The 26,399-nt window shown below is 43.8% G+C and overlaps 1 protein-coding gene across 1 annotated transcript; it reads left to right on the top strand.

The window, feature by feature from the left end:
• Window positions 1–206: 206 nt before the first annotated feature.
• Window positions 207–26,045, top strand: cnih3 (cornichon family AMPA receptor auxiliary protein 3). Its single transcript, XM_068753813.1, has 6 exons — window positions 207–284; window positions 8,035–8,103; window positions 14,752–14,799; window positions 23,514–23,626; window positions 25,520–25,663; window positions 26,018–26,045. Exons 1-6 carry the CDS (start codon window positions 207–209, stop codon window positions 26,043–26,045), a joined length of 480 nt encoding a protein of 159 aa, XP_068609914.1.
• The last annotated feature ends 354 nt before the right edge of the window (window positions 26,046–26,399 follow it).

A 26,399-nucleotide genomic window follows, 5' to 3' on the forward strand; every position in this document is an offset into this window, starting at 1 on the left:
GGAGACGTTTTCCTGCAACAGTTTGTTGTGAAAGGTTGCGAGGGACGGAAGTCACGGTGCCGGAACCGCGTGGGCTTCGCGTGGGCTTCTCGCGGGCTTCTCGTGGCACCGTGAGAACTTTCTTTTTGCAAGACTCTCCTCCGTCCCTTCACTTTGTTTTTAGATGTGTGTCAGTGGGATCGCGCTTCTTCGGGAACCCTTCAGTTATGTTCACCTTCGCTGCCTTCTGCTACATGCTGTCGATGGTCCTCTGCGTGTCGCTGATCTTCTTCGCGATATGGCACGTAAGTAAAAAAAAATAATAAAAAAGAAAACATTCACGCCATTAGCCGATCGGTGGGGCGCGTGCATGTGGACAGACAGGTGTGATCGTTGTGCCCCCCCCCCCCCCCCTCTACACTGCAGGTGCGCGACTCCATCCTCCGCTGCTTCTCCTTCATTCATTCAAGCATCCATCGCTTTCACCATTTCGTCACTATATTCTACTCGTCTTACCACGTTTGGCGGTTCCACGCGTGCACGCGGACCCAATAAATGCTGGTAACAGTCTCCAAACAACACAGATCAATTAAAAAAAAAGCCTTCCTTCCCTATCGATTAGGGCGTCTCGTGGCGTGTAATCTCCCTCCTCGTCCTCTCTGCGCCTTTAACGACGCCTCAGATCAGCCGGCGTCGATATGACCGACTGCATTGTGATATTTGAATAATCTCATTATGAGCAGCGAACTCCATCGTGCACTGCCTTATGTAAAGACAGATTTGGGTCAGGTTTCCAGCCTAATGCCCCCCCCCCAGCCCCCCCGCATCTGTCTTTTGCATGGAAACAGCAACTGATTCTCTAGCAATTACAGTTAATAGTGGGTCTGCCTGTATGTCAGATAGACAGTGCCCCCCCCCCCCCCCCATGTGTCTGCTCACAGAGCAGAAATAAAGAGACCCTGATCGTTCAGTTCACGCCGAGCAGTTACGCAAAAAGCAAATTGGAACCCGTGAACCCGTGAAGGAGGAGCACAACTCCTCCTTCACCTTCTGCCTGTGATCAGCACCCGGCGGAAGGATCACAATGAAACGCATTATTCTGCACCCGGGTGTCTTTTTTTTTTTTTTTGCATTCTGTTTAAGGCTGCAGAAACAACAGAGAAGCCTCCTCCACTGATTCTCCATTCGCAATGACGTGCAGCGTCTTAAGCTGGAGTCCATACAGCCGGAGAGGGGGGGGGCGTAATTAGGAAGAGGCTACGAGGTGGGAATGTGCAGAGCTGTGGAAGCGTTTAGCAGATCCAAGGCTGCACATTAACACCGGCCACCTGCCAAGCGCGGAGAGATTTTGGCTGCGTCTCTCTCTCGTCAGCCTCTCTGGCAGGTCGCCATCGCTCCGTCAGAGCTGTTCCTCTGCTTTTTTAATTTCAAGCCCTCGTCTTGGCGAACGGCTGAAAGACCTGAATCGTGCTGTCGCGGCGGCCGCTTGACCAAAAGGTTAGTTTGTTAAAGCCCCCCCCCAGAGCGGCTAAAAAAGAGCAAAGTGTGCTGAGTCAAACCCTCCCAGGTGTAAAAGTCAGGCTAAAAATAAAGCAAACTGGTGAAAATGAACTAAAAGAGAAGGACAATGGTAAAAAAAAAAACAACACAGGCCACGCAGAAAGGACGAGGGACATTTAACGTGTTCTGAACTGCTTTGTCTCAAACGTACGAGCAGTCCCGGGAATGACCGCCTGAAGACAGACTCCTGTCAGCGATCAATCAAACCCTACGCTGTTAATTAGCTCCTCGGCTAATCTTCTCCTCGGCTCCTTTTCAGATGATAAATCTTTCATTAAGTAATTTTCAATTAATCTGATGGATCTGACTCCCCCCCCCCCCCCCCCCCCCCTCATTCACACACAAAAGTTTCACCTCTGTTGGAAATAAAAGAGGACATGCTGGGCGTCTGTGGAATATCGGGATGAATCACATTCCCAGGACTCACCGTTGGTTAATTATAATGAGCAGCACTATTAAAGTCAATTAAAGACATGATACAATTTACTTTACAAACACTACGTAGTATAACTCGCAAATAATCTGAGTATAATCCTGGCAGTGCGCCGATATTATAATCTGATGCATTTGTGGTTACAGCTTTATTATAATTTTGCAAAGTATTGTCAATCGTGTAACATGTATACGTAGTTTAAGTAAATAGAACTATAATTTGGGCTTGAATGCAACAGTTCTCATGGAAGATTCTTTAATTCATTGTTTTTATTTTACTTTATTAGAATGGCTTTGCTTGATTTTTTTTCCCCCACCTTGTAAATATGATGAGGGGGGGTCACTATTGGAACCGTCCTGAGTTCAGACACACTGTGAAGCTTTCAATCGCTAATTCTTTATTGATCCATCTCGGTACGTGTCCCTCTGTCGCCACCAATCTGTGATAAGGTACCAGAGGAGCAGCCGCTGCGCCCTCTTTATTCGTGTTCTAAATAAATAGACATGCACGTTACAAGTTAATGAGAAACAAACTTTGAGTTATTATATTGAGTATAAATAAACACAGTGTAGTTTTAATATAAAGGCTTTTTTGTTGTTGTTGCAAGGACGCGACTTGGCTAGCAGAACGCTGACACACACAGAAAATGTAAGACGCATTTGTCCATTAGGAGTAATATATGTTAAATATTGATGCTAAGCATGCCACAGTATTCTTGCTGTGGGATATAATGGCGTTCTGAGTGACCCACTTCATACCAGATGCTGAAAATTGGCTGAGTCAATCTGTTCATCTCATAAAACGCACGTGGCAGCCGCCCCATGGGAGCACTCCGGCACGCCGTTAACCAAGACGTTTAAATTAACGCACAAAGGTGAACCGCAGCCTCCCGGATCGCCGTGGCTCGCCGTCTCTGGATGATCCTCCGCCCATGTGATCCCCCCCCCCCCCTCTGGTGCGCCTCTGCTTGCTGGGAAAGCCCCGGGATGCAGATGTGTGGCCGAGGGCAGGATGTCAAACTGATGTCATCTCTTCTACTATGTTGGAATTTCCATCCCATTCCAGCATCATCTGCCCACAGGCATCTCTTGGCGTCATCGGAATTCACTTAATTTCATTGAAAACATTTTTAAATCAGCAACTTGTCTTTAAATAAATAAAAAAATTATAAAACATTTTATAATCAGAAAATTGTCCGAATTACTGAATATGTTGGACATGTTCCACTGCTTACTAATATTATTTACAGCATTACAACATTTAAAACCACATAGTTACTATGTTTATACACCCCGACTCAAAATAAATTTTGGTACAGAACATGGAGAGAGTTTTAAACAGGCAATAAAAAAAATAGTACGAATGGACTATACTGAATAAAGGAAAGTTTCCTCATCAGTTTCTCTCTGTGACATTCCCATGGCGATCCGTGTTTGAAGTACGACCGATCAGACTTCCCAACAGAAGGCTGATTCGGCTTCTTTAGCGCTTTGAGGGAAAGCTACATTTTCCATGCCGAGTTGCACAAATGTCCTGCGATGGCGTTGACCTTTTCCGGGGCGCGTTGCACACGGTATCATGGGACAAAAAGAAATAAAGAGCTCAGGATCTATAAATGAGTTACTAGCAAGGACCATTTCTCTTTGTTTTGGAGAGAGCTTTAAAAATTCATTCTGGCTTCATCTGGATTATTCATGTTTTAATAACAGCAATGAAATATAAATTAAGTGCTGAACAATCAGCTTTCCTCTTAATGGTCTTGATATAATTTATTCATCCAATATTAAACCTTATGCTGGTAAAATAGACAACTTTATAGGGTGTTAAATGTTTCTGTGGCCGTCTGAGCAATGCATGGCGCTAGGTAGCGCCGTTAGCATACACTTGTTTTAATGTAGAATTGCTTGCAGACATTTAAACATCACTGCAAAACAAATTTACATTAATGCTGAAAACCATGATAATTAATAATAATTAGTTTATTTCTTAATTTATTCACGCATTCGTTTTCTGTGTGAATATCTTTGGCCTTTGTAGGCTCTCTGGAGCCAATCCCAGCTGAGCTTTGGTGAGAGGCGGGGTCACAGTGCCACACATAAAAAAAAATAAAAAATACTTAATTAACTACAGTAAAGTTATAGTCACAAGTTCACCGTGGAAGTAATAATAATAATCAGGAGTGCACACAAATAAATAGCATGTATTAGTACATGAAGTACTTTGCTCACCATTGTAAGGTACATTTTCAACAGTGGGATAAATAAATATTGCAAGATGTCTTTTATCTTGCGGTTAATCTTTCTTCTGCTCCTTGTGAATTTAGTCCAAAAAACAACAACACTTCTATGACATTCTGCTCGTGTGTCTCATCTCGTCTGACTGCTCTTAAGCACGCAGCCATGTTCAGCTCTCACGGAGTACATTATGCGTATTCGTGTACAGCGTGTTTTTAACGTTGTACACGTCTCTGACCGACAGAGCAGAAACACCTAACATTTTACGGTGCAGGTTTTCCATCGCGCTCCTTTTTAAACTGTGTAATCTGTAGGAAGACATCAGGAGGAAGAAATGCACAGACGAGGGGACGGATTGTAATCTCAATGAAGCAGAAAGTCAACAGTTTTCTGGCGCCGAGCACCGATGGCGATAATGAAGGGAGGCGATCAGTGTATATGGTCGGGCTGCTCTGTGTTCATTAACCCCTGCTGGCTCCTCATCCATCATGCCGACTCCACTGCTCTTATTATTTCACAGCACAGCCAGGATGATGTGTGGTGATTTCTCACCCTCCCTCCTCTTCATCTCCACTTATTTCCTCCTTATTGATGATACTCGTGGCAAATTTCAACAGATGCAACAGCACAGGTCGAAAGGTGAACGGGTTTTAATCTCTGACTGTTGTCTTCTCATTTACCATCAAACAAGTCGCTGTTCCAGCTTTTTTCCATTTGATTTGATTTGGTTTGATTTTTTCCAGATTGTGAAACATTCTCTGAGTAAAGTAATCACAGCTGACAAGGTAAATCCTGCGAGGATTTATGGATTATCATCAACTGGATTTGCATTGATTTTGTTTTCTCCACATAACGACAGATAGAGATTCAACTGTTGTCTTACCTGTGCGGGAGTGGATAAAAGTCTGAAGTGGAATAGCAGCAGTGATGAAGAGACGCTATGTTTAATTAATGAGGAGAATAATTCTACTGAGTTATATATGCGGAGCTATATCCATCCTCCCGGTTTGAGACCAGGATCAATAGCATCCTCATAGACTTCCAGAGCATCAGAGATCATCTAGTAGCAAAGAGCAGCATAGTTAGCATTACGGGGCCACACATAGACAAACAAACAGGCACACACTCGCACCTACAGACAGTTTGTAGTTTGGAGGTGGGAGGAAGCCGGAGGAAACCCACACGGACCTTCTCGCGTGGCTTTAGGGCATTTTCTGGATGGTAGAGATTTATTTTGTGTGATCTCATCACAGCGTTAGGGAGGGGTCAATTGGGCCAGAATTGGATATAGCACAGTTCATCAGAGAAACTGCCTCCCTCAGCATCCGCCCACCCCCACCAAGGTGTTCAGCGCAGATACGGAGCGATACTGATGGGAGCATGTTGGAGATCAGAACACAAGCCCACTCTCCAGAGGACGCCCCGTTACCAGTGGCACGTCTGCGGGAGAGGAGATAGTTACAGAGCCCGTACATCCAGTGTTAATTTGGACATTCAAAGCAAAATGCAACCGGGAAAATGATTGGGATTACCCTTTTAGTTCCACTTAAAAAGATAAAAAAGAGTGGGAATCCTTGCACAAGGATTTCCCTGAATCATTAAATGTCCAGTCTGGTTAATTCCCTTTTCCCTTCTCTAACATTTAATTATTAAACCTACTGTTAAGAAAATTAATCACATAATAAGCACCAACATAGGTGCACACCAAAGCATTTGCCATTCTTGGTTCACTCGATGTAAAAATATTTGTTGTTGCAGATCTTGTTCCTCGTGGGGGAATTTGTTAACTTTACATCAGGCCTATTATTGCGTAGAAACAGTCCGACTGTAATAAGTCCAGTTCAGTGTCAGGAGGTCCATGCATATAAACGTCGGTGTAAACTGGCGAGGAACGCTTGTGCAGAAAATTAAGCCACACTGAGTGGATTTAAAATCCCAATGAATAATGAAGAGAAGACTATGAATAATTCAATTGGACCTTGTAGTGTTTCGCGTTAGAGTGGAGTTTCCCCGGATTTCTGTTGTTTTTCAATCTTGTTATTTCCAAATGAATGGCTTGAAGGTTCCGAGGTTGGAAAAGCATGTTTTCGGTTTGTCGTGGTTTCAATAAATGAAAACTAGCACAAATTTACACCGACAACAATTCAGTCTTCAGCCATCTTTCTGTGCCACCTTTTTTCCGTTGCAAACACACAGCAAGGTGTCGATCCATCCTGCAGGAAGCATACTGTTTATGCTGCATGCATTGCATTGGCCCCAAGCGAGGCGGAGGGGGGGGGCGGTTGGTTTGCTGCTCCAGCCAACATTGACTTCAAAGCTGTGAAAGTGAACCTCCACATCAAAATGGGACTGCTTTAGCAAAGAACAGCCTCTCGGCCACTGCCAGCCGGTCTCCAGCAGGACTCCTCTGAGCACGTCACTGACTTCGGTTTTGGTTCTCTGGTCTGCAGCTCGGGGGGGGGGGGGGGGGTAATGTTGCTTCTGATCATGATAGACCAAGATCAAGGGGATGTGATGCAACACCGGTCAGACTGTTGGATTACAGACAAACATCCATGGTAGAAAATGAAAATCAGGAATCAACTTATCATAGGCAGCTGATTCAACATGACATTAGGCCTGATATGCCGGTTACCTTTCTGCACTTAAAGGGTTCTCGAGTAACTCCTGACCCGATTCTTCACCTAAGTTCAATTTTCCTGGGTCAAGCTTTCCAAGGAATTTTCAAACCAATCACTAGAGGTCTGCACGTAGAGAGAAAGTTCTACTTGATGCCAAACTCCCACCTCCCTCGGTAAAACTCACTTGAGGAATGAGGAACCACCATGAGCCGATTCAGGAGACTCGCATTATCCTGGAACTCTTGGACACTTTTGAGGAGACCTTCTGGCCAAATCTGACTAGAAGGAGAGTCCGGAACCAGAAGATGTTGGGAGGCTTTGTGTGTCACCTCTGGCCTATACGAGTCCGTTACGATTGCTGGAGGAGGAGAAGCTTTATACGGCTGGGGTGGCTGAATGAAAAAAAATGGATTAACGTAGGATGTAGTTTATATAATCTGGTCTCCTCAGTGTTCTGTGCTTCATCAAATTATATCAGAGCTGCTGTCGACCTCTCAAAACTGCTCCCATAATTGGGCGCTATAAGACAGCTGTTATATTAAAGCGAACGATCCGTTGAGGCTGACGCACACCAGAGCATCCGGTCTATAGTGTTCTCCCCATGCGGCGCAAATCAGGATGCATTAGTGAAGTCAATCACGTCCGCTATGGAAGATTGTGTTTCAGGGCTTCCCTGGATGCTTGGATTTATGCACCCTCATAGAGGCTGTGTGTGTGCGTGTGTGCGTGTTTCCCTTGCCCGTGAGGAAAAGCCCAAGGGAGGCCGACGCATTATAACAGAGCGACGCAATGAGCCGGGATCCCTGTTGGATCCACTGGGAAATAACATGTAAAGAGCTGCCTGTCAGTGCGGGGGGGGGGGGGGGGGTCCAGGGAAATAACCCGGGGTTGGTGCAAACCTCTGTCGTGTCTCTCTCTCTCTCTCTCTTGGTAATTTCCAACGCAGGACTAACACATTCACACGTACAACGCTGTCACGCTGCTTCCTTTACGCTGCTCAATGCAAGGAATGGCGTCTTCATGCCGCGCACGGCCGTCCTCTCTTTGCACAAACACAGTAATATTCTCTAGCTCGTGCCTTTAAATTCTCGCTGTTCACGCCTGCCGTGGGTTCAGTGGCGTTTTACTGATGGCAACGTAACACTGGCAGATAAATGTTTTTATTTGTGCTAATGATACGTCGCCTTGTTCCTCTTTCCTTTAACAGATAACAGCTTTTGATGAGCTCCAGGCTGACTTCAAGGTGCCGATCGATCAGGGCAATCCTCTCCATGCGGTAGGTTTGCCGTTTCCTCTTCTTCTTGCTCATTCCTTTGGACACTAAAGTTTAGAGTATGATCTTATTGACCTCTTTCCATTCATCCCAAATAAAGCAGCAACCAGCGAATTACAGTCGTTTCGCCCGCCTCTCTCAGAGACTCAGGCCGAAACCTCGAGTGTGAATGAGTCATCTTTAATCAACAATTAAACAAACAAACAAAGCACCACCTCAAACAACTTGCAGTAGTAAGATTTTAAAACATTAGCCATTAACAGCAATCAGCTATATTTTATAGTACGTGTATTTTTTAGCTTCGACAGTTCAAATACATTTCCCTGCTAAGAGTTTTTGGTCAATACTGCTTGTATTTTGAGATGGTTTTGCAGCACTAAATATCCAGCTGACGTGTTTCCTAATTTTTCTGAACGCTAATGTGGATCGAACCTAAATCATTTAGGTTTAGCGCCTCCTTGAATGCCAACAGACTCACTGCTTCTCACACCCACCACTAAAAGCATTCCCCCCCCTGCTACTATTTATGTTTCAGGATAATACAGGGATTTAGGCTTTTTTTTCAGCCTGCTATAAATGTTCCTAAATCGGAGCGTTTATTCATTTTGCTGAGAGAATTTTTGCATTTTAACAAAAGTTGTTTTACAGGTTAATACAATGGATTATGCACAGCCTATATGCTAACTTCTCCCAGCTGGCATGTAGATATGGGATGTACCGTGAATATATATATTTTTTAAAAGTGCTTTAAATGATCTCATCCTGGATTTTGCTGTAAATATGTGACATATTAAAATACTCAATGTGTTACAAGAGGAAAAGGAATCTCTTTACTCTTGGCTACGTCAAGTGTTTGACCCTGATGTCAACATCACCCAACCATCCATTCATCCATTTTATTCCCGGGAGTTGCTGGAGCCTATCCCGGCTCGTTATGGGGGGGAGAGGCGGGGTACACCCCGAATGCGCCCGCCATCTCAACATCACGTCTCTCAAAATGTCCCCAGTGAAGAAACAGCCAAAATTTGCTTTGTTCCGTCGCGCCTCAAAATTGCCACAGCAGCAATCAGGAGAAATGTGTTTTAACGCTGGCCAGCATTGGAAAGTTGCTTTAGGATGGATTCCAGCCCTTGAAATCCTTCATCCCTGGAGTCTTTTGGGCTTTTACTAACACAGTTGGCTCTTAATAATGCATGAAAGTACAGTAGCGCCAGCATTTAATTTGGAGGTGACTTTGACTTAGGAGCGCTGGACCGGATCGCTCCTCTGGAGTATAGACTTCAGTAATTCCTTGAGGGATGAATAGGAGAGAATAGGAGATAGATGGGAGAAAAGGGGGGGAGAGAGAGAGATTGTAAACTGGGTGAAAGAGGAGCGACTGAGATGGAGAGTGAGAGGAAGTGACAGCTGAATGAGGGAATTCTTAAGAGACAAATGAAAAAGGCTTCTTCGGCTTGAGAGAAGTTTTCAAGACTGTGAAAACAGTGAATTAGACTCTACTCTGTGGTGCTTTCATATTTGCATATCATTATGCAATGCAGAACATATCAAAGAGCCCAGCAGGGGAATGGGTGCAAAATGTTCATTCTAATTTTCCCTTCCTTCTCCTTTCTCTTCTCGGTCTCCTGTATTTCTGAGAGCCATCCGCTTGTGTGTCACCACCTAAATGAAATAAATAAATAAAAGTGCAACGTTCAGGACACGTCCCCCCCTATATGAACTGAGCTTGACCTCTGTTGTCATGGTAACGCGGTGAAATGCTCACAGTTTGATTGCGCACATGTTGTGGGGTCCCGGTGCATTAGTTAAACATGTATAGAGGTCAACCATCAGGGGAAATCATTCTGAAGCCAGTAAAGACTTGATCTGACTGCACACGCACACACACACACACACACTCCTTTCGGTAAAGTTAATGGTTCATCCCGAGGCAACAACTTGTAACTTTAATACAGCTTCCTGAATGCAGTAATAAGACGTCCTCCTCCTTCCCTCTCTCATGTCGTATGGATCCAGTAATGATCCCCATTTCCCATCGCCTCTTGCGTAACAGCTCCCACCGAGCTCCCCTTCCTTTCCTCTCTTTCTGTCGCTGTCTTTCTTAAAACCAGGCAGTCTAATTAGCGGTTTCTGTCAGCCCCGCTGCCTTGGGGAGGAACCTCACGTTGCGTGGACACACACACCAAACTGGCAAGTTATAGCTGCTGTTGCTGGACAGGCTGATGGTCTGGTTGTGGTTTTGGATGTTTTTCATTACTAGTCTTTCCTGGCACGATGTGGACTTTAATCACCGGTTAAACTATAATTCTGTTTATATAATTTCTCATTTCTTTGCCCACATCTGTCACATCCTTCTGTTGTTTTCAATGTTTCACTGCTTTCACTTTTCATTCATAAACTTCAGATTCAATCTTCCTCTTTTTGTTTTTCTCTTAATGGCAGGATCCTGAAAGAGCATCCTTCTGTATTCAGCGCTCACCGTAATTTGTTTTCCTAATGATGAGATTAAAATAATCCTTTAAAAAAATAATCCAGGGCCCCGATCATCATAAAAACATTAATCGCCTCCCGGATTTGCTCGGTGCCCATCTTTGTCCACTAGTTTTTGGCGTAGTTGATCGTTTTAAATTGCCATCGCGCCCGGACGGGGCGGGCGAGATGGGCGAGATGGGCCACCGGTGCGCCCGAGTCCAGGGGCCGGGAATCCCACGTCGGTCAGCTCTACACAGGAAATGAAACTGCTGCACTCGCCCTCCAGTGAGCAGAATGTTTGGACTCAAAATAATCTGTGACATTCTGTCTCTTTTTTAAAAAAACTGTTCTTTAGTAATCATCGGCTCGTCTTGGTCGCCGTACATTTTTCATTATTGTCAAACAAACACACGCGCTGCAGGGAAAACTGGCTTTTCCCCACAGTGGTCTGGGTTTATTATGCAGAGCCAATGTTAACGGCGTCATTGCTTTGGGGACTCCGACACAGACGGCAGAGAGATGATGCACACTTTATGGCACGCAGTCCTAAGGTATGCACGCATTGCATAAGTATGAGAGGATAAAGTTGTAGCCGGGAGCAGCAATAATATCAGGAGCGTGAAATCAGAATAACTGGGGGAGGAAAGGAAGGAAAGCAAGCGGTTGATCTTTTCTCTCACTAAGATGTTTTATGAATGTGAGATTTTGTGTTTTTCATCAGCATCCAGTCGAGGATACGAAGACGAGTGACGACAGCGTCTGAAGCGTCTTCACGCGTTTTAAATGGCCCCTCTGCCCTTCGTCCCCTGCATCACATCACTCCTCCTCACTGCTCCACGGTTGTCTCCTCTCTTTAAGTTGATGCTTCACATCTGTCGGGGGGGGGGGGGGGATGGGATTATTTCACAGCATTTAAAAACACTTGGAAGCTCCACTAATTTGAAATTATGACCACCCTCCTCATCTTCATGGGTTTGCTTTCCAATCGAAATCCATTTCCTGTGTAGGATAATTTGCTCTTAATTGATCTACCTGTTTAAATACACGTTAAGCTCAGGCCTCCCCCCCCACCCTTCACCTTCAACTCCCTTCCTCATACTCCTTGATACATCTGTGCCACTTTCACTTGTCAAGCTGATTCACACACACACACACACACACACACACCCAGTACCTTTGAGTGGAATGCATTTGTGTGACCTCGTTCAAGACAGAGGGGTAAAGCGAAGGGGTGTTGGTGTCACGCCAGAGCGAGCTGGTTGATTAAGGATGTGGTCTCAACCAGATAATTGGTTGGATCACGTGTGTTCTGTATGTTTTAAGTATAGATGCATGTGTGTGTGTGTGTGTGTCCGCAGTGGGCAAGGTCATTCTGAGGACAGACGGTGCATGAATCTGCATGAATCTGCATGAATCTGCATGAATCTGCCACTAAGAATACAAATTCTCACCAAACATGTATTCCCAGTATTTCCTCCTCCCAATCATCGATTCCCTTTTTAGTCCGGTGTGCTGCTGCAGTACTGATCACTTCAAAGTCAGACTCTTTAGATGAAGCGGCTTCTGTGTCTACTATAAATCATTTTTGAAGTATTGAAAAGTTCAAAGGCAGCGCAAAATATCGTTTTTTCCCACGCTTCCATTTGTGCGGAATAAGGTGATGTCCTTCAGGTGTTTTGTTTTTTTTCTTTGGAGGGGTTGGGAGCGATGCTTGATTGATAAATGATGCTTTTACAAAATAACACAGCGCTGACCCTCATTTTTTTGTATGTGTTTTCTCCTCTCTCTTGTTGTCTCTCGTTCACAGCCTCCAACCTAACCCCCCTCTGATTTTAATATTCAGAGCACTGAAATAAATGAAGCATCTTCAACGAGACACGATTTGTGGCATTCCACCCTTTTTAAATTCCCGTCGTAACTAATGTTCATGTTTACATCTGTGTTTATTCAAAGAGGTTACACTTTCACCCAAGTGCACTTTATCAGTCGGTTGTTATGTTTGTCAGCAGAATTACACAAAAACCCGCCAGTTTTCCATGAAATTTGCTGGACGGATGGGGAACAGCGTTGATAGTCTAGAGCTTGAACTGGATGCAGGGAGACAAAAAGATGATTTAGTTTAAAAAGGAGGAGCCTGAGGTGAGAGCTGGGGGGAGTTTCTGAAAGGCAGGGCCCGATGGGGAGAGAGGATAGGTGGCCGGTGAGGAGCCGGAGGTGACCTTCAACTCCTCCACCAGGTCGCATTTGTAGATTGTTTCCACAGACAGAAATGGAGTCTTGTTTTCTCAAATGAAGGGGCAGAGCGCTGGTTGTTGTTTGTCGGCTGATGCAAGTGTTGTCCTTCGTTGCTGTGCGGCCGCTCATGTTGTCTTGGTGTGTGTGTGTGCGGCTTTAGCTCGGCTGGAATCGCAACAGCTCCACATTAAGAAGCACAGATTCCGGCTAAGCGGGGAAGCTGCACGGCCACTCGGTCCTGATCGATGGTTTGTTTGGTGCAGAATTAAAAAATACTTTTCCACTTTTGGATGAGTTGCTATGCCAACACCTCCAGCAACCCTCAGCTCGTTCTTTATCAGTCTGTGTGCATATGGGTGTCGAGGCGGATCTAACACTTCGATTGGAAATGGGCTCAGCGCAACATTTTGGGGAATGTGCTTGGTTGCTGTCTTTTACAAAAAAAAAAAAAAGGGTATTTGACCAAACATCCTCTCCTTTAATCAGTTTCATCTAGATGTGTTGTAGAGTTCAATCAATCAATTAAATCTCTAATCAGATAAATTGTTGACCATCTCCCTGCATGAGTGTGATTGATGAGCGGCTCCTCCACAAAATTCAATATTCTCAATTGGTGATTAGAGCAAATGGAGCAGAACATAATGCCAAAACTGGGCCCAAAGACACAGTTTGACTACTAGTTTATCAAAACTAGTTCAGATAATCTGAACTGGTTTTAATCAGTAGACTAATAATATTGGATTATTTTAACGAGGCACATCCTTGGTAAAATGAGATTTATTCACTCAATCTGCAAATGCGTTCTTCTCCTCTCTCACTCTCTCTCTCTCTGTGTGTGTGTGTGCAGAAAACTATCACTGCCTGAACACACATTCTCAAGCAGCTCAACCAGGAGGAACCGGTTTCCTCATTCAAACGCACGCACGCACACACACACACACACACACACACACAGTAGGAAGTTGCATTTTCACACAGTGACATCAGATTTCTTGCAGACTTCGTGCTTGCACTCAGCATTAAACATGCGGTGAGTTAAACCGGTGAGGGAACGCAGTCACGGAGATTCAGTGCACGCTTTTTAGTGTCATTCAATTGTGAAAATCAAAAAGCACTGTGGCTTTTCAGAAACACTTTAAGCACTAATTCCAGTGGTCTTCTATATTAATGAAGCGTTTCCATTTGCTTCCATTTCAGATCGTTTTTTATTGCTGTTGTGATTTTTTTTAATTCCGTTTCATATTTAGACACGCTTGTCTGTCCTGCTCTGCACCAGCCCGAATATATATATTTATTTCTATACTTCTTGTTCCCGTGGCGTTTCTGCCGGTGGCATTTACAGCCAGGGAGACGCAGCGGCAAAGTCCAACCAACACAATCGCCCCCGATTCTCAGATCAATATATGATTCATAAGTCAGCAGCTCTGCGTCACGCCTCGCATCACATCTAGAGCTGCCAGCGACGAGCTGCAGGAGTTATTTTAATATTTGATGTTGATGTTAAAAGCTTTGGTGAAATGGTGGCGGTTCGAGTCAGCAAAGTGGCAAATGCTGACTTAAGTATTTTACAGCTTATTACACTTGGAAGAGAAGACTTAAATAATGAAATACAGTAAGTGGTTTAAGCATGGAGACACCTGCGGAGGGAAAACACTGAAACGCTGTGAGATATTGCAGTTGTCTCATCAGGTCCTAAAGTTAGTGATAAGACATGACCTAAGGTGACCTCAGGAGAGTCGAGTCAAATCATTTACAAGGCAATACTGGATCCAGATGATACATTTAACCTCATCGATGTAAAGTCAGTTCAAAGCTTTATGAGTGATCCTCACGAGGCATGATGAGCAAACATTACACACTTGTGACAGGTAATGTCTTGACATTGGAGCTGAGCGAGGCGTGAAACGTGAAAGAGGCTAAACTTTGGCTTTTGTCTCCTGACAGAGAGAAAGACTGCGGAACATCGAGAGGATCTGCAACCTGCTGAGGAAGGTAAGCACAGAGGGACAAATCGCTTGTGGCTCGTGTTAAGACGAGTACAAACCGCTAAGTTAGCTTCAACTCAGACTACAGGTCATTAATAACACGATGATCCATGTTGTTTTTGAATGTGGTTTTATTGTAAGGGGTGGTATAACAACCAGGCAGAGATAAAAACAAACATCCATCACTTCACATATCATCATATTGTCACACCCCACTGTGTGAGGTGATTGACGAGCAGCATTGTTTCGAGGCGCAAGAGCTAAATCAAAGCCGTAGAGAGGAAATCCCTGCCAAGCACGCCTCGTTTCAATTTCCTTTTTTATACACCCAGTTAAATTCCTACATCTTTTCACAGTTTGCTTACTTCACTCAGATATTTTATGAGCTGTATTTCGACTCTGTTGCACGCTGTGTCTGTCGACGTGGACGCCAGGGGGGTCCTGATGCAGGAGGATCTGCTGCATTGTGAAGGTTCTTTTTTTTTACCTCTTTTCTCCAGAGCTCATCTTTCCACTACCAAAACTATTCAGCTCACTCCAACTGGAACAGTCGCAGCATGGTGGTCCTGATAAGAGGCCTGGCTGCTTTTCTTTCTGTTGGCATACCTATTTGATGGTTTTTAGTGCAGACACATGGGTGCCATTTATGTTCTAGTATTGTATTCTGCTTTCTTGGCCTGAAATACTATGCGGATGACAATAGCTTGTGGTGACATACTGCATTCTGTACTCTCAACTGTACGTGTCTCTGTGCTATTCATTAGATATGCAGCCTTGTGGCTTGAAGCAATGAGCCGGCATGTTGTCACAGCAACAGAGCAAACCTGAGTGTACTCATTAGCACTCTTCCTTCCTTTATTTTTGGACTTATCTTGCCCCCAATCTCTCTCACTTCATCTCTCCCTTTCTCTTATTTATCTCTCCTCCATCCACCCTTGTCTTTGCATTTTCCTCAGTGGAGTAAAGAGTAAGTGATGGAGGATGAAGGCAACATGTGTATGCTCTATTTCTTAATTTGTACTGTTGTATTTTACTGCTCTACACAAGTATAGAACATTCTTGCCAGAAGGATCAATGTATGATTCACTTGTAATTCCATAATGTATAATTATATCATTCCTTTTGAACCACTGATGTTTTATGCAGATGACACCATTCTTTATGTTTCCATTCCAACTCTAGATGAATAAATTAAGAAAGCTTTTTAACTTTCAGTTTATGTGAACACTGCGCTAGATTGCACCGGATTTGCTGAGATTTAATAGATGGTTGGATGGACTTCTCCTTCGTCAAGACATGATAATCATCTCGTTAAAATCCAATGATAAAGTTCCCAACCTCACATACTCTTTGAGTAGGATTTGTGTGGCGGAATCAAACAAACAACCCATCATAGATATATCACCTTTTGTACACACTGCATATTCTTTAAATAGGAATAACATGCACACTTCCCCATAAAGACTTATTGATGGCTCTTTTAATTGTCTTATTAATACTAAAGTCATTATTTGTAAAATGTGACACATAGAAAACGCCGTATTTCTTCATGTAGCAGACATGCAGTAAATGTGGTCTCCCTCCTCCCTCCTCTTCCAACACTGCTTTACTTCTGAGCCTCTTCTGAATTGTCAGCGCTCTCTTTGCTGTATTGGGTTTTGTATTTTTCTGCTCTCTGTGTCCTTTTTATGTGTGTGTGTGTGTGTGTGTGTGTGTGTGTCTTCACATTGGAAAGAGATGAGAGAGTCGTCAAAAATTGAGTGGTGCAGTGATGAGCTGTGATCTCTTCTTCTGTTAGGCGGTATCTGTGTGTGCTCATGTGCACAGTGCACTCTTTCACACACACACACACACACACTGTGTATTAGCTAAAGTACACCATTGTGTCCTACTGTTGCAGCACCATTGTGTGTGTTCATTGGTATTGTGCATAAAACAGTTAATGTGATCCATTTGTACTGTTTTCTGGATTGACAGCTTCTGTGAAATCACTTGTGCTAATATTTATCCAATGACTACAGTAAATACGCTTTTTTGTCGTGCACACACACAAGCCATGCTAAGTTATTAGCATTGCTACTAGTCTTTTTACATTGGTGCAATGCAGTGACGTATGGAGGCTAATGAGCACAAGAAGCAGCCAACGGAACAGGTGTTCAGATTGTCTGGCCGGTGTACAAATCCACTCACACCATTTATATATATATTTTAATAAGCAGAAATAAGTTTCATATTTTAATGTTGAGCTTTTCCTTGATATGAAAAGACAGAGGCACGCAGGTTGTTGGCAGGGATGGTGTGTTTTGGCTCAATGAACTGAAAGAAACAAATCTTCTTCTCTTCACTTCCTGCTTTTGGTTGTCGCTGCAAATCAGGACTTCAAAAAGTGATTGGACCTAATTAGCCTGCATTTTGTTTTAAACCTGCTTCCAATGCGATTGCATGAGAGATCATGTCAGGTGGTGCGTCGCTCCCTCTGACATGATGTCATATTTAATATCCATTTGGAATCTAGCAGCGTGCTGCATGTGTAGAGTGGTGTGCTGCATGTCTGGCATTGAGAAGAAGAGCATCTGTTCCTCCTTATGGGGCAACCTGATTTCACAAATGGTCAGGATTGTGAAACGGTAACGTCATCATCATCGTTGCAACCCCTTGTCTCCGCGAGCTGAAACTTCAGACTCCAAAAAAACAGTAAAAGGAGGATTACCATGAGAGAAGCGCTGAGAGGTGGAGAGGAATGTGGAGACAGGGATGGAGAGGCAGCGAGAGATAACGGTTAGAAATGGAGGGGAGGGGGGCGGTGTAACGGAGACTATGTTTAAAGCACGTAATACCCAAATAATCCACACGGATAATTAGCACTGCAGGGAGAAGAAAGCAAAATATATTTTTATTGTAAATTGTTCTTTCTGTACCGATGAATAAATTAACAGTGTTGGCCTGTATGTAGTTTAAATGAGAGCATTTGCACCTCGTTTCTTCCCTTTGTATAGTCACTGATGTCAGTGCAGAGCATTCACCTCGCTCCTCATCCATCCAATCAGACGCCAGGATGCAATGGAACCGGGGAGGGAGGGGGGGGGGGGGGGGGGTTCCCCTGCGGTTTCCGTGGTGCCTTTGAAGTTTCAGTACAAAGTTTCTCCTCACCTCCTTTATCCCCCCATCTCTGTGACTCACTCCTCTACTGAGTCTGTTAAGTCACTTCCATTCCATCAATCAATCATTCAGCCTGGCTTTCATCCCGTCGTTGTCTTTTATCCTCCCTCACACACACACACACACACTCACACACACACAGTCAGCACCTTGGCTTGTGGGTGATGTAGTCCGCGTGAAGCGTATTGTCTGATGTTGGGCCACTGAGGGCACGTCCTGCGTACTTTGATAAAACTCTGTGAAGTTTGGCAAGACATAGGACACAAAGGGAAGCGAGGCTGCGCAGCACAGATGGTGCTCCAGGTTATGGGATTATAGCTCTGTGGGTTTAAGACAGAATGATGTATTACGACTGCACATTTTTCTCAGGCTTGTGCATGTGAATAAATATTTATGCAAGATGTGGATGGATGTCAGTCCTGATGTTTTCCTGGCATAACGTAAAGGTGGGAAAAGCGGCGAGTCACACACGCACACTGGGGTATGCGAACGTTCATATCCTCAAGCGATGCACTGAGTGCAACAACAGTTGGCATTAGCAGCTTTGCAGTTGAAGAACTTGAGCCAAAAAAAGAACCATCTTCAATCCTACAATTTTTTGCATTGCTGAAAAGAAAAAAAAAAAAAATTGCAGTCTGGATTACGTCTAGTGATTGCTCATCTCTAAAGGAGATATTTTCAAAAACAGCAGCTGATAATAGAGAGCTCTTTAGCAGCAGTGTTATTCACTTCAGTGGTTCTTTAAGTGGTTTCTGAGGACCTCTCTGGGTCCTGCAGGGATTTTTAGCCATTTTCATTGTCATTCGTTTTATTTCACCATCATTTAATTCTCACTGGAAACATTCCATTTGTAGCAGAAAACATAAAAAAAGCAATCACTTTTTTTTTTTTCAAGTCTCACATTATTTTACTTGAAGACACCGATTAGCTACGTTTGGCTCCGCTGCTCTCTAGTATCATGTTCCGTGGTTTGATTATGTCCGAACGTTCACTGTTTTCATGGTGAAATTACATAAATCTATTTAGTAATAAAAAGGGAAGAATAGTCAGAGATTGAGGCATCATTCTGTTAGCGCTTTCACGCAGTTTCTTTATCAAAGGAATTGCCTAAAATTTGGCTTCTTGGTTATCCGAAGCCGCAGCCATGGATGCTGTTCTGAAACAATGCCACTCCTGGCAGCACATAATTAGACTAATTTGTACGTCTCAGTAGAATCTTTACAGGCTGTCAGCAATGGATCCCCATAATCACGTTTTACTCGATTAGCTATAGCATTGGTGGCGTGCCAACTTGGTACCCCCCCTGCACACATTAAGTCCTTAGATTGTGAATATAAAAGCAAAGAAATAAGATATTAAACATCTCGTTCCTGATGTTTTAACTATATTTGTAAATCCAGTGGACTCTATTTCTACAGAATTAATTGCCAGTCTGAAGGATCCATCCTGTTATGAAAAACGTTTCACTACTTATTGTTGTATGTCTTCTCTAAACTCTTATTTTACAGTTTACATATCTCTGAGAGGCCCGACAAAGAATATTTCGGTCAGCAATTATTTTAGCAGATTTGCCAAGAAAGATCAAATTATTTTTGCAGGAAATCTCTAAATAACCTGAACAGTCCCAGTGACTGTCGCCTTCTCCCCGCTGAAGGTAATATCGCTTGTGTCGTCGGTCTTTAAACTCCACTGGAATGAGCAATGGTTTTTAGATTACGCCGAGGCCTGGAGCAGCTGTCCTCCCGAGGAAAGAGAGCTTTATCGGCTCGATGGCAAGAAGAAGACACTTCCAATTTAATGCCTTCAGCCAGAAATGGCATCATCTGAGTACTCTCCTGAGCTCAGTCCAGTTAAGATTAATAAGAGGAGAGAAGAAGTCCTTCAGAAGATCTGCAATCAGCGGAAACGCTCCTTGACTGTGTGATAGATTACCGAGCCCTGAGCCAGAGCCCTACATCTCTAAAATGACAATTTGTAATTTAACAACCACCATAATGTCTAAAGACGGAACATTCAAGGAAAATGGTTTGTTTGAAGATGACTTTTAGGGCTCAGAGGCCAGTTTACATTCATTTGGGATATTAAACGCATTCTTTCAGTGTCCCTGTTTTAAGTAAATCTATATATCGATCCTCCCGGATATACTCATCAATTCTTTTATGACGCCATTCTTTTTTTGTTAGGCATCAACAAGGACTGTATATTACAGCCATTGTGTTGGTTTAGGTTCCATCAGTCTCACTGCATGAAGTCAAACAACCTGCATCTCTTTTTTTTAACAACTTATTGCGGTTTGAACCCAAGTTTCTCAGCCAGCTAGCGGCATGTTGTTGGCGCACAGAACACTCCACGTCTTTTCTCTCCTCATTCACACCTCTATTATCCTCTATTTATTTATTTCCCCTACTTTGTTGTGAGGCTTTCCTGCTGACCTGATGATGTTTCGCTGCCTCTCTCAGAAGCACTCCCTACCTCTGGAGCCACATTTTAAAGCTTTGAGTGAGTGCACTTTGTGATCGTCGGCCTCGCTAATTGGACCTGGAGAGGAGGTTGAGGCTGTGTTGAGCTGGCCCTGTCAGCTTTCACTTAGGCTCTGAAGGGGAGCGTGGACAGACGCTGTCATTTACCAAACGTGCTGGATGGTTGATTTGCAGAAAGAGGTCTGGAAATTGTTTGCAGCAGCAGAGGTAGACGAGAAAAGAGCAACTAAAAGTTTTGATGGAGGAAACTATTCTATGAATGATGAATTTCACAACGAAGAAACGGAACTAATGTGTGACGCACTTCATGGTTAATACAGAAATAATAGTGCCATTGTTAATGCTAAAAGTGACTGCCCCAACAACAACAAGGGGGTCTGCAGTCAGTGTTATTCGTGCTGCTTAAAGGTGTCATTATTGAAATAGCACAGGCAGGTATGGCATCATGAAGTTAAAGTGCTGTCCCTTGTGCATAAAGGTGCGCGAGTAAATGCAGTAACTATTTTTCTTAATTTATAATGCATTAATTCAAACTTGCGTCCTACAGGGTGATGATTGTTTTGAGCCAAACTGAAGCCTGCTATACGAGAGCTGTATTACACACAGAAAAATGCACACTCCTGTCCTTCAGCAAGTGCTGCTGAAATGTGCCAGATTCTCACACACACACACACACGTCACGCTTAGCTTGTTTCTGTACAGTCATTGTTCATAGCTTTGGCTATGAATTTCCCTTATGGACTAATAGTTCATGAATCAACAAACTCAAACTGTCGTGTCATTTATGGAATTTTCCTTAAATGTCATAGCTGATATTTTCTCGCTGTCCCATTAATTCTGTCTGAATTTCCCTTTCCCATACCTCTTTTTCACCCCTTCACTTCATCACATTGTGAAATACAGCTTGTACATTATACTGGATAATACAGGGCACACCTGTGGCTCGGCATCCGAACGATGACGAGGAAATTCTCATTTCTATGCATTGACTCTGACACATCCCCTCTACTCTTCACAATGACTTCTCCTGTCAATCAGAGGTGCATACTATCAGTTAAATATAGAATGAGATATATGGATGCAGTCTGGGTCTGTTGAAAAATAGTCTGTGGGCTCTGAATTTAGTCTCATGCAACTTTAAAAGTGAGAAGCATGAGAGAATTCTAGCTAAAATATGACGTTTCCCATCTTTCCCATTGTGAGATCTCTGACCGCGGTGGATAGATCATGATGAACACCTCACACTGCAATGCAGTCCAATAATGTGGCCTTGCAATTTCGGCATGTCCTGAACTATACTGCGTTTGTTGGGTGCTGCTTTATTTCCGTGCTAGTTTCAGATGATGTCATATTTTAGCCTCGGTATCCTGCATAGAGTAAATCAACACGTCTATTCACATTCACCAATCAGATCCTCCACCTCATTCTGTCACTGTGGTGGCTGCAGAGGCGCTCTATACTATGGAATGGTTGTAATGATTGTAGCCAGATTCCCACATGAACGAAGCCGCATCGGTGTTGCCCTTGGGAGGATCAGATGGGTGGAAGGGCGGCCCCGAGGGCACCGCGGCAAGAGAAACGTATCTCCAGTCCCAGCCAGACACAATCCCAGATGGGTCCCACACACACACACAATCCATATATAATCTATGAGTGAAGGAGGACAGTAGTTTTTACCAATCAGCATGGAAATTTAATGCATCTGCTCCAATACTTCAAAATTACACAAATATATATTACTGTAGTGTGTACACGCTGACTGAATTCACCATCACAGCAAAGGTAGAGGGAGGAGTGTGTATGTCCGTGTTTGTGCTTTAATCTATGTACTGCATGTGTGTGTGTGTGTGTGTGTGTGTGTGTGTGTGTGTGTGTGCACGCATGCAGCGTCCTGATGCATGTGTGAAAGCATTTGGATATATTTGGGTTTTGTCTCAGCAGCAGTTTTCTCATCTCCTGCTGTTGAAGAGCGGTTCACTGAAAATGTGTTTTTGTGTTATTAGCAGGCCGTCTGAATAATGCATCCTGAACAGGGCCTTGTTCAGACACTGTAGACAGAAATGTTCAAGGCCAGGTGCCTTTGGAAAGGCACTGTTAAATATACATGAGGAGTGAAGTGGCTTTCTTTGTGAATAGCATTAACTGCAGCTGTGGAAAAATAAAATAGCAGTTTCCAAACTTTCAATGCAAGCTTATTTCGTTTACCGGTGTCGGTGTGATGATGAGGTCAGATTGACCCCAAGGATGTGATGTGTTTGTAATGTTTGAGGATCATAGGTGAGTTAAGTAGTCATTAGAAGGAATTCAGGACATACTGAGAACATGTGGATTTACTAATCCTTGCCCTACTCTTCCTCTCAGTGGAAAAAACTTTGAGAACTATCATCCTCATTTGAAGGAAATCAGAAGCAGAGGAGGGCAGATCATCGCATCACCATAGTAGTAAAATAAAATGCTCACAGCCAATTTAGTTGTGAATCATACTTGTTATGTTGAATGAAGGACTGTATAGATTTCAGTGCCTTTCCTTTAGGAACCAACTTCTGAACTTTAAATTGGCGAGGACACACATTCTCACCCTCGCAGTTTGCCAGGAGGTTCTCTTGCACCTTGCATCATGAATCCAGCGGGGCCGGGCCCTCCAGTTATTATCATAATGATGGAACCTTGCCATCGGTGCGTGCTGCTCATTGTGAAGCTACGCGCTCCGTAATCTAAAATGGGGCATTTAGCCATTTGGAATGCTTGTGGATAGACGGCTTAGCACTGGCTAAATATAGGCAAGGCTAAGGCTCGGAATGCTGATGACGTTGTAGTAGTAATTTCTTACACCTGTGGGCATAAATATGATAATGTGGCATCTGCTAACCAACTTCCCTTTAGCTCACTCAGATGCTACGGTTCATTCATGCAGTCCTCACATCACAAACAAGTGACTGTAACGCAGGGAAGGCGATGCGCTCGGTGACCGGCGGCGCCGCTTGCTGACTTTAAAGCAGCTTCTGCAGTGATTTTAAGTGTGAATAATCAATTGTTGTTTGCTCCACTTCTCTCTGACTCATCCTTCTTGCCTCCTCTCTAGCTGGTGCTACCAGAGTACTCCATCCATGGGCTCTTCTGCATCATGTTCCTGTGCGCCCAGGAGTGGCTGACCGTGGGCCTCAACGTCCCGCTGCTGTTCTACAACACATGGAGGTGACTATACGGTCCATCAGAGCGTGCGCGCGCGTGTGTGTGTGTGTGTGTGTGTGTGTGTATTAGGGGTGCAACATTACATGCATATCAGTGTCGAACCGTTCGATACAGGGGTCTTGGTTTTAATTTTAATTTTATAAACTTCTGACGAGGCGCTCTGTGCTGAAAGTTCAGCGTCAGAAGTAGAGATAGAGGGTGAGGCGGGGATGGAGGAGGGCACGGAATGGAGGAAGTAGGTGAGAGAAAAGGCGAATGAGAGACAGGAAAGTGTCCTGACCTGAGGAGGTGATTCAGAGGAGAGTGGAATTTGGAGGATGGGGTTGGAGCGGAGACACTGATAGTGATTTATACGTCGTCGCTCCATTCATGGAGGATGTTTTCTTGTGCCAGACTAAATCTCTCACAATATGTCAGTGTGCGGGCGTAGAAAGGAAGTCCAACATGTGCTGGACGTGTAGAGCTGGATTTTCTTTAAACACTTTGGGTTGCCAGCTGAATCCGTCTCCAAGTGTGCGTTTTATCTGTGTGTGTCGCGTTTCTCGTGTGTTCTCCGTTCATATCTGCTGTCTTTCTTGAGGGAAATTGTTTCTAATGACTTTGTTCGATAATTGTAGTAGCTTGGTAGCTACCGGCTAATGTTTGAATGCCTTTTGTCGAAATGCTTTGTAATTGTATGCAGTGACTCATTCAAACCCTTCTGTCACGCTGGGAATACAGCAACATGCATCTTCATGTTCATACGTGCATGAATGTTTTCTACTAACATTAATGTGAGTTAGTGAATGCACGTTCTGGCTATAGCCTTTGACATTTCATTTCAATTTACAACCATTTAACCTTCACGGCCGTCCAGTGTGCATCAACTAGCGTGAATAAACCGATCTGTGTTACGACTTAACAGACCGCAAGCATTATAATGCAATAAATCATCATTAATCCATTGATCCAGAGTTATCCATTGTTAAAGACTTGTTGATACATATCAGCTCTAATAGCCTCCGAATGTTCATAGATTAAATAGTGGACCAGTACACAACAGGAGACAGTTGTCATGGCGGCTTTCTTTTTTGTTTCCGACTTAATGTTTAATGATTCCAACAGCCCGAACGAAATAAATCCCACATGGATCCAAAATCTTCAGGAATCATATGATAATTCCCCAAATCCATTCTGCAGGCAAACTAATCAGGTTTAGTGTTTGGGTGACATTGCACATATCCGTGTTGTCCTGCTCGATAGCTCTGGGTTTGTTTGTTTTTGTTCTTTTTTTTTTTTACAAATATTCATTTTACTGAAAGCATTCTGTTAAAGGGTAGATTTTCTCACCAGCGTTTAAAGCAGTCGGCGGTTGATAAATAGCTATTAGAATTTGAAATGAGAGAAAATGTAATTAAAAATTCATCCCATTGAAAATGATCACGCGCCTCATAGGCACAGCAGCAATTCACTTACTGTGCTGCCTGAATGTAGAAGAGCGGCCTCGATGCCCCGACAGCAGCATAACTGACCTGAGGGGAATACGTTGGAGTGTCCAGTCCAATATTTAATCGTTGTTTATCTTACTGGCGTCACAAGATAGTCTGACAGATTGTTGCTTTATTCTCGATTTATTAAACTACATGGGACCTTGAGTTTTCTCAGCGGTTGGCAAATCAAGCGTCTCATTTATAGCTTCAATTCGATTGGCTGTGTCGTTTCAAGGGGTGGATTTCCATGAGCATCTCCAGCTACTCTTTCACCTACATCTGCTACATGATGGTGTTTCCATAACTCATCATGCCATCTTTTTCCATATTATTTCCTCCCCATTACCTACCTCCCTTCTGCCCCCCCCATTCCCCCGGTCTGGAACGGGTCAACTACCCGCGGTCTGGTCTGTGCCCTCTGTGGTAGGTACTTCCATTCCCCGACGGACACAAAGGAGCTGCTCTACGATCCGGCGTCCGTGATGAATGGCGACACGCTCAAGTTCTGCCTGAAGGAGGCCTGGTGCAAGTTGTCCTTTTTTGTCCTCTCCTTCTTCTACTATCTTTACTGGTGAGCAAGTGGGCGGGGGCAGGTGGGGAGGGGTTGGGGGGGGGGGGAATAATTGGATTACAAGTAAAGATGTTAAACTGATTGCAATGAATAAACTGAATAAAGCAACCATTTCTCTGGCAATCACATCATGCAACTTCCTCTGCACTCACTGTCAGGGTTGCTGTTAGCGATGCTAATGCTAATGCATGTGATGTTCTTTATTCTTTTCTTTTTTTTGCCGTTGCAGTGCTTTATAAATTGTCTAAATGTTTTTGCACACTGTTACATGATGAAGCTGAACAATGTCCATGTCTAATAATGATGTTACTAATCATTCCGGATTCTTCTTTCATGTGTCACGTGGGGCTGCAGTGTGTGGAACCTGGATATATCCCTCTAATAGGTCTTATCAATGGATACACATAAAGGTACAATCCTTTTACATTCTTTTTATTGTCTGTAGATTATAATAAAATGTTGCTCTTCCATGCGGTCACCAGAGGTTTTGATGACGTGCGTTTAGAAAGCTCGCCACTTTATGTCCCCTGTTTACTGAAACCGCAATTTTCTTTTTCCATGCTCCTCTCCTGCATCCGTGACCTTAACACCACCCCAGTGAACCCAACCGCCCACCCACACACACACACACCTACTGTGTGCACATAATGAAAGTCTGCATGTCCTCACAGATAAACGCACCGCTCCACCTGAGCGCTCAGATCCACACCTGGGTGACGGGGACGGGGGGCGCGCG

Source organism: Brachionichthys hirsutus, chromosome 20 (assembly GCF_040956055.1).
Source record: "Brachionichthys hirsutus isolate HB-005 chromosome 20, CSIRO-AGI_Bhir_v1, whole genome shotgun sequence".
NCBI lineage: Eukaryota > Metazoa > Chordata > Actinopteri > Lophiiformes > Brachionichthyidae > Brachionichthys > Brachionichthys hirsutus.

Excerpts from the sequence above, each read along its gene's own strand:
- cnih3 (XM_068753813.1), top strand. The coding sequence starts at position 207 with ATGTTCACCTTCGCTGCCTTCTGCTACATGCTGTCGATGGTCCTCTGC. Across the intron at positions 8,104-14,751 it reads AGGGCAATCCTCTCCATGCG|AGAGAAAGACTGCGGAACAT; the intron begins GTAGGTTTGCCG and ends GTCTCCTGACAG. Across the intron at positions 25,664-26,017 it reads TTCTTCTACTATCTTTACTG|TGTGTGGAACCTGGATATAT; the intron begins GTGAGCAAGTGG and ends GTGGGGCTGCAG.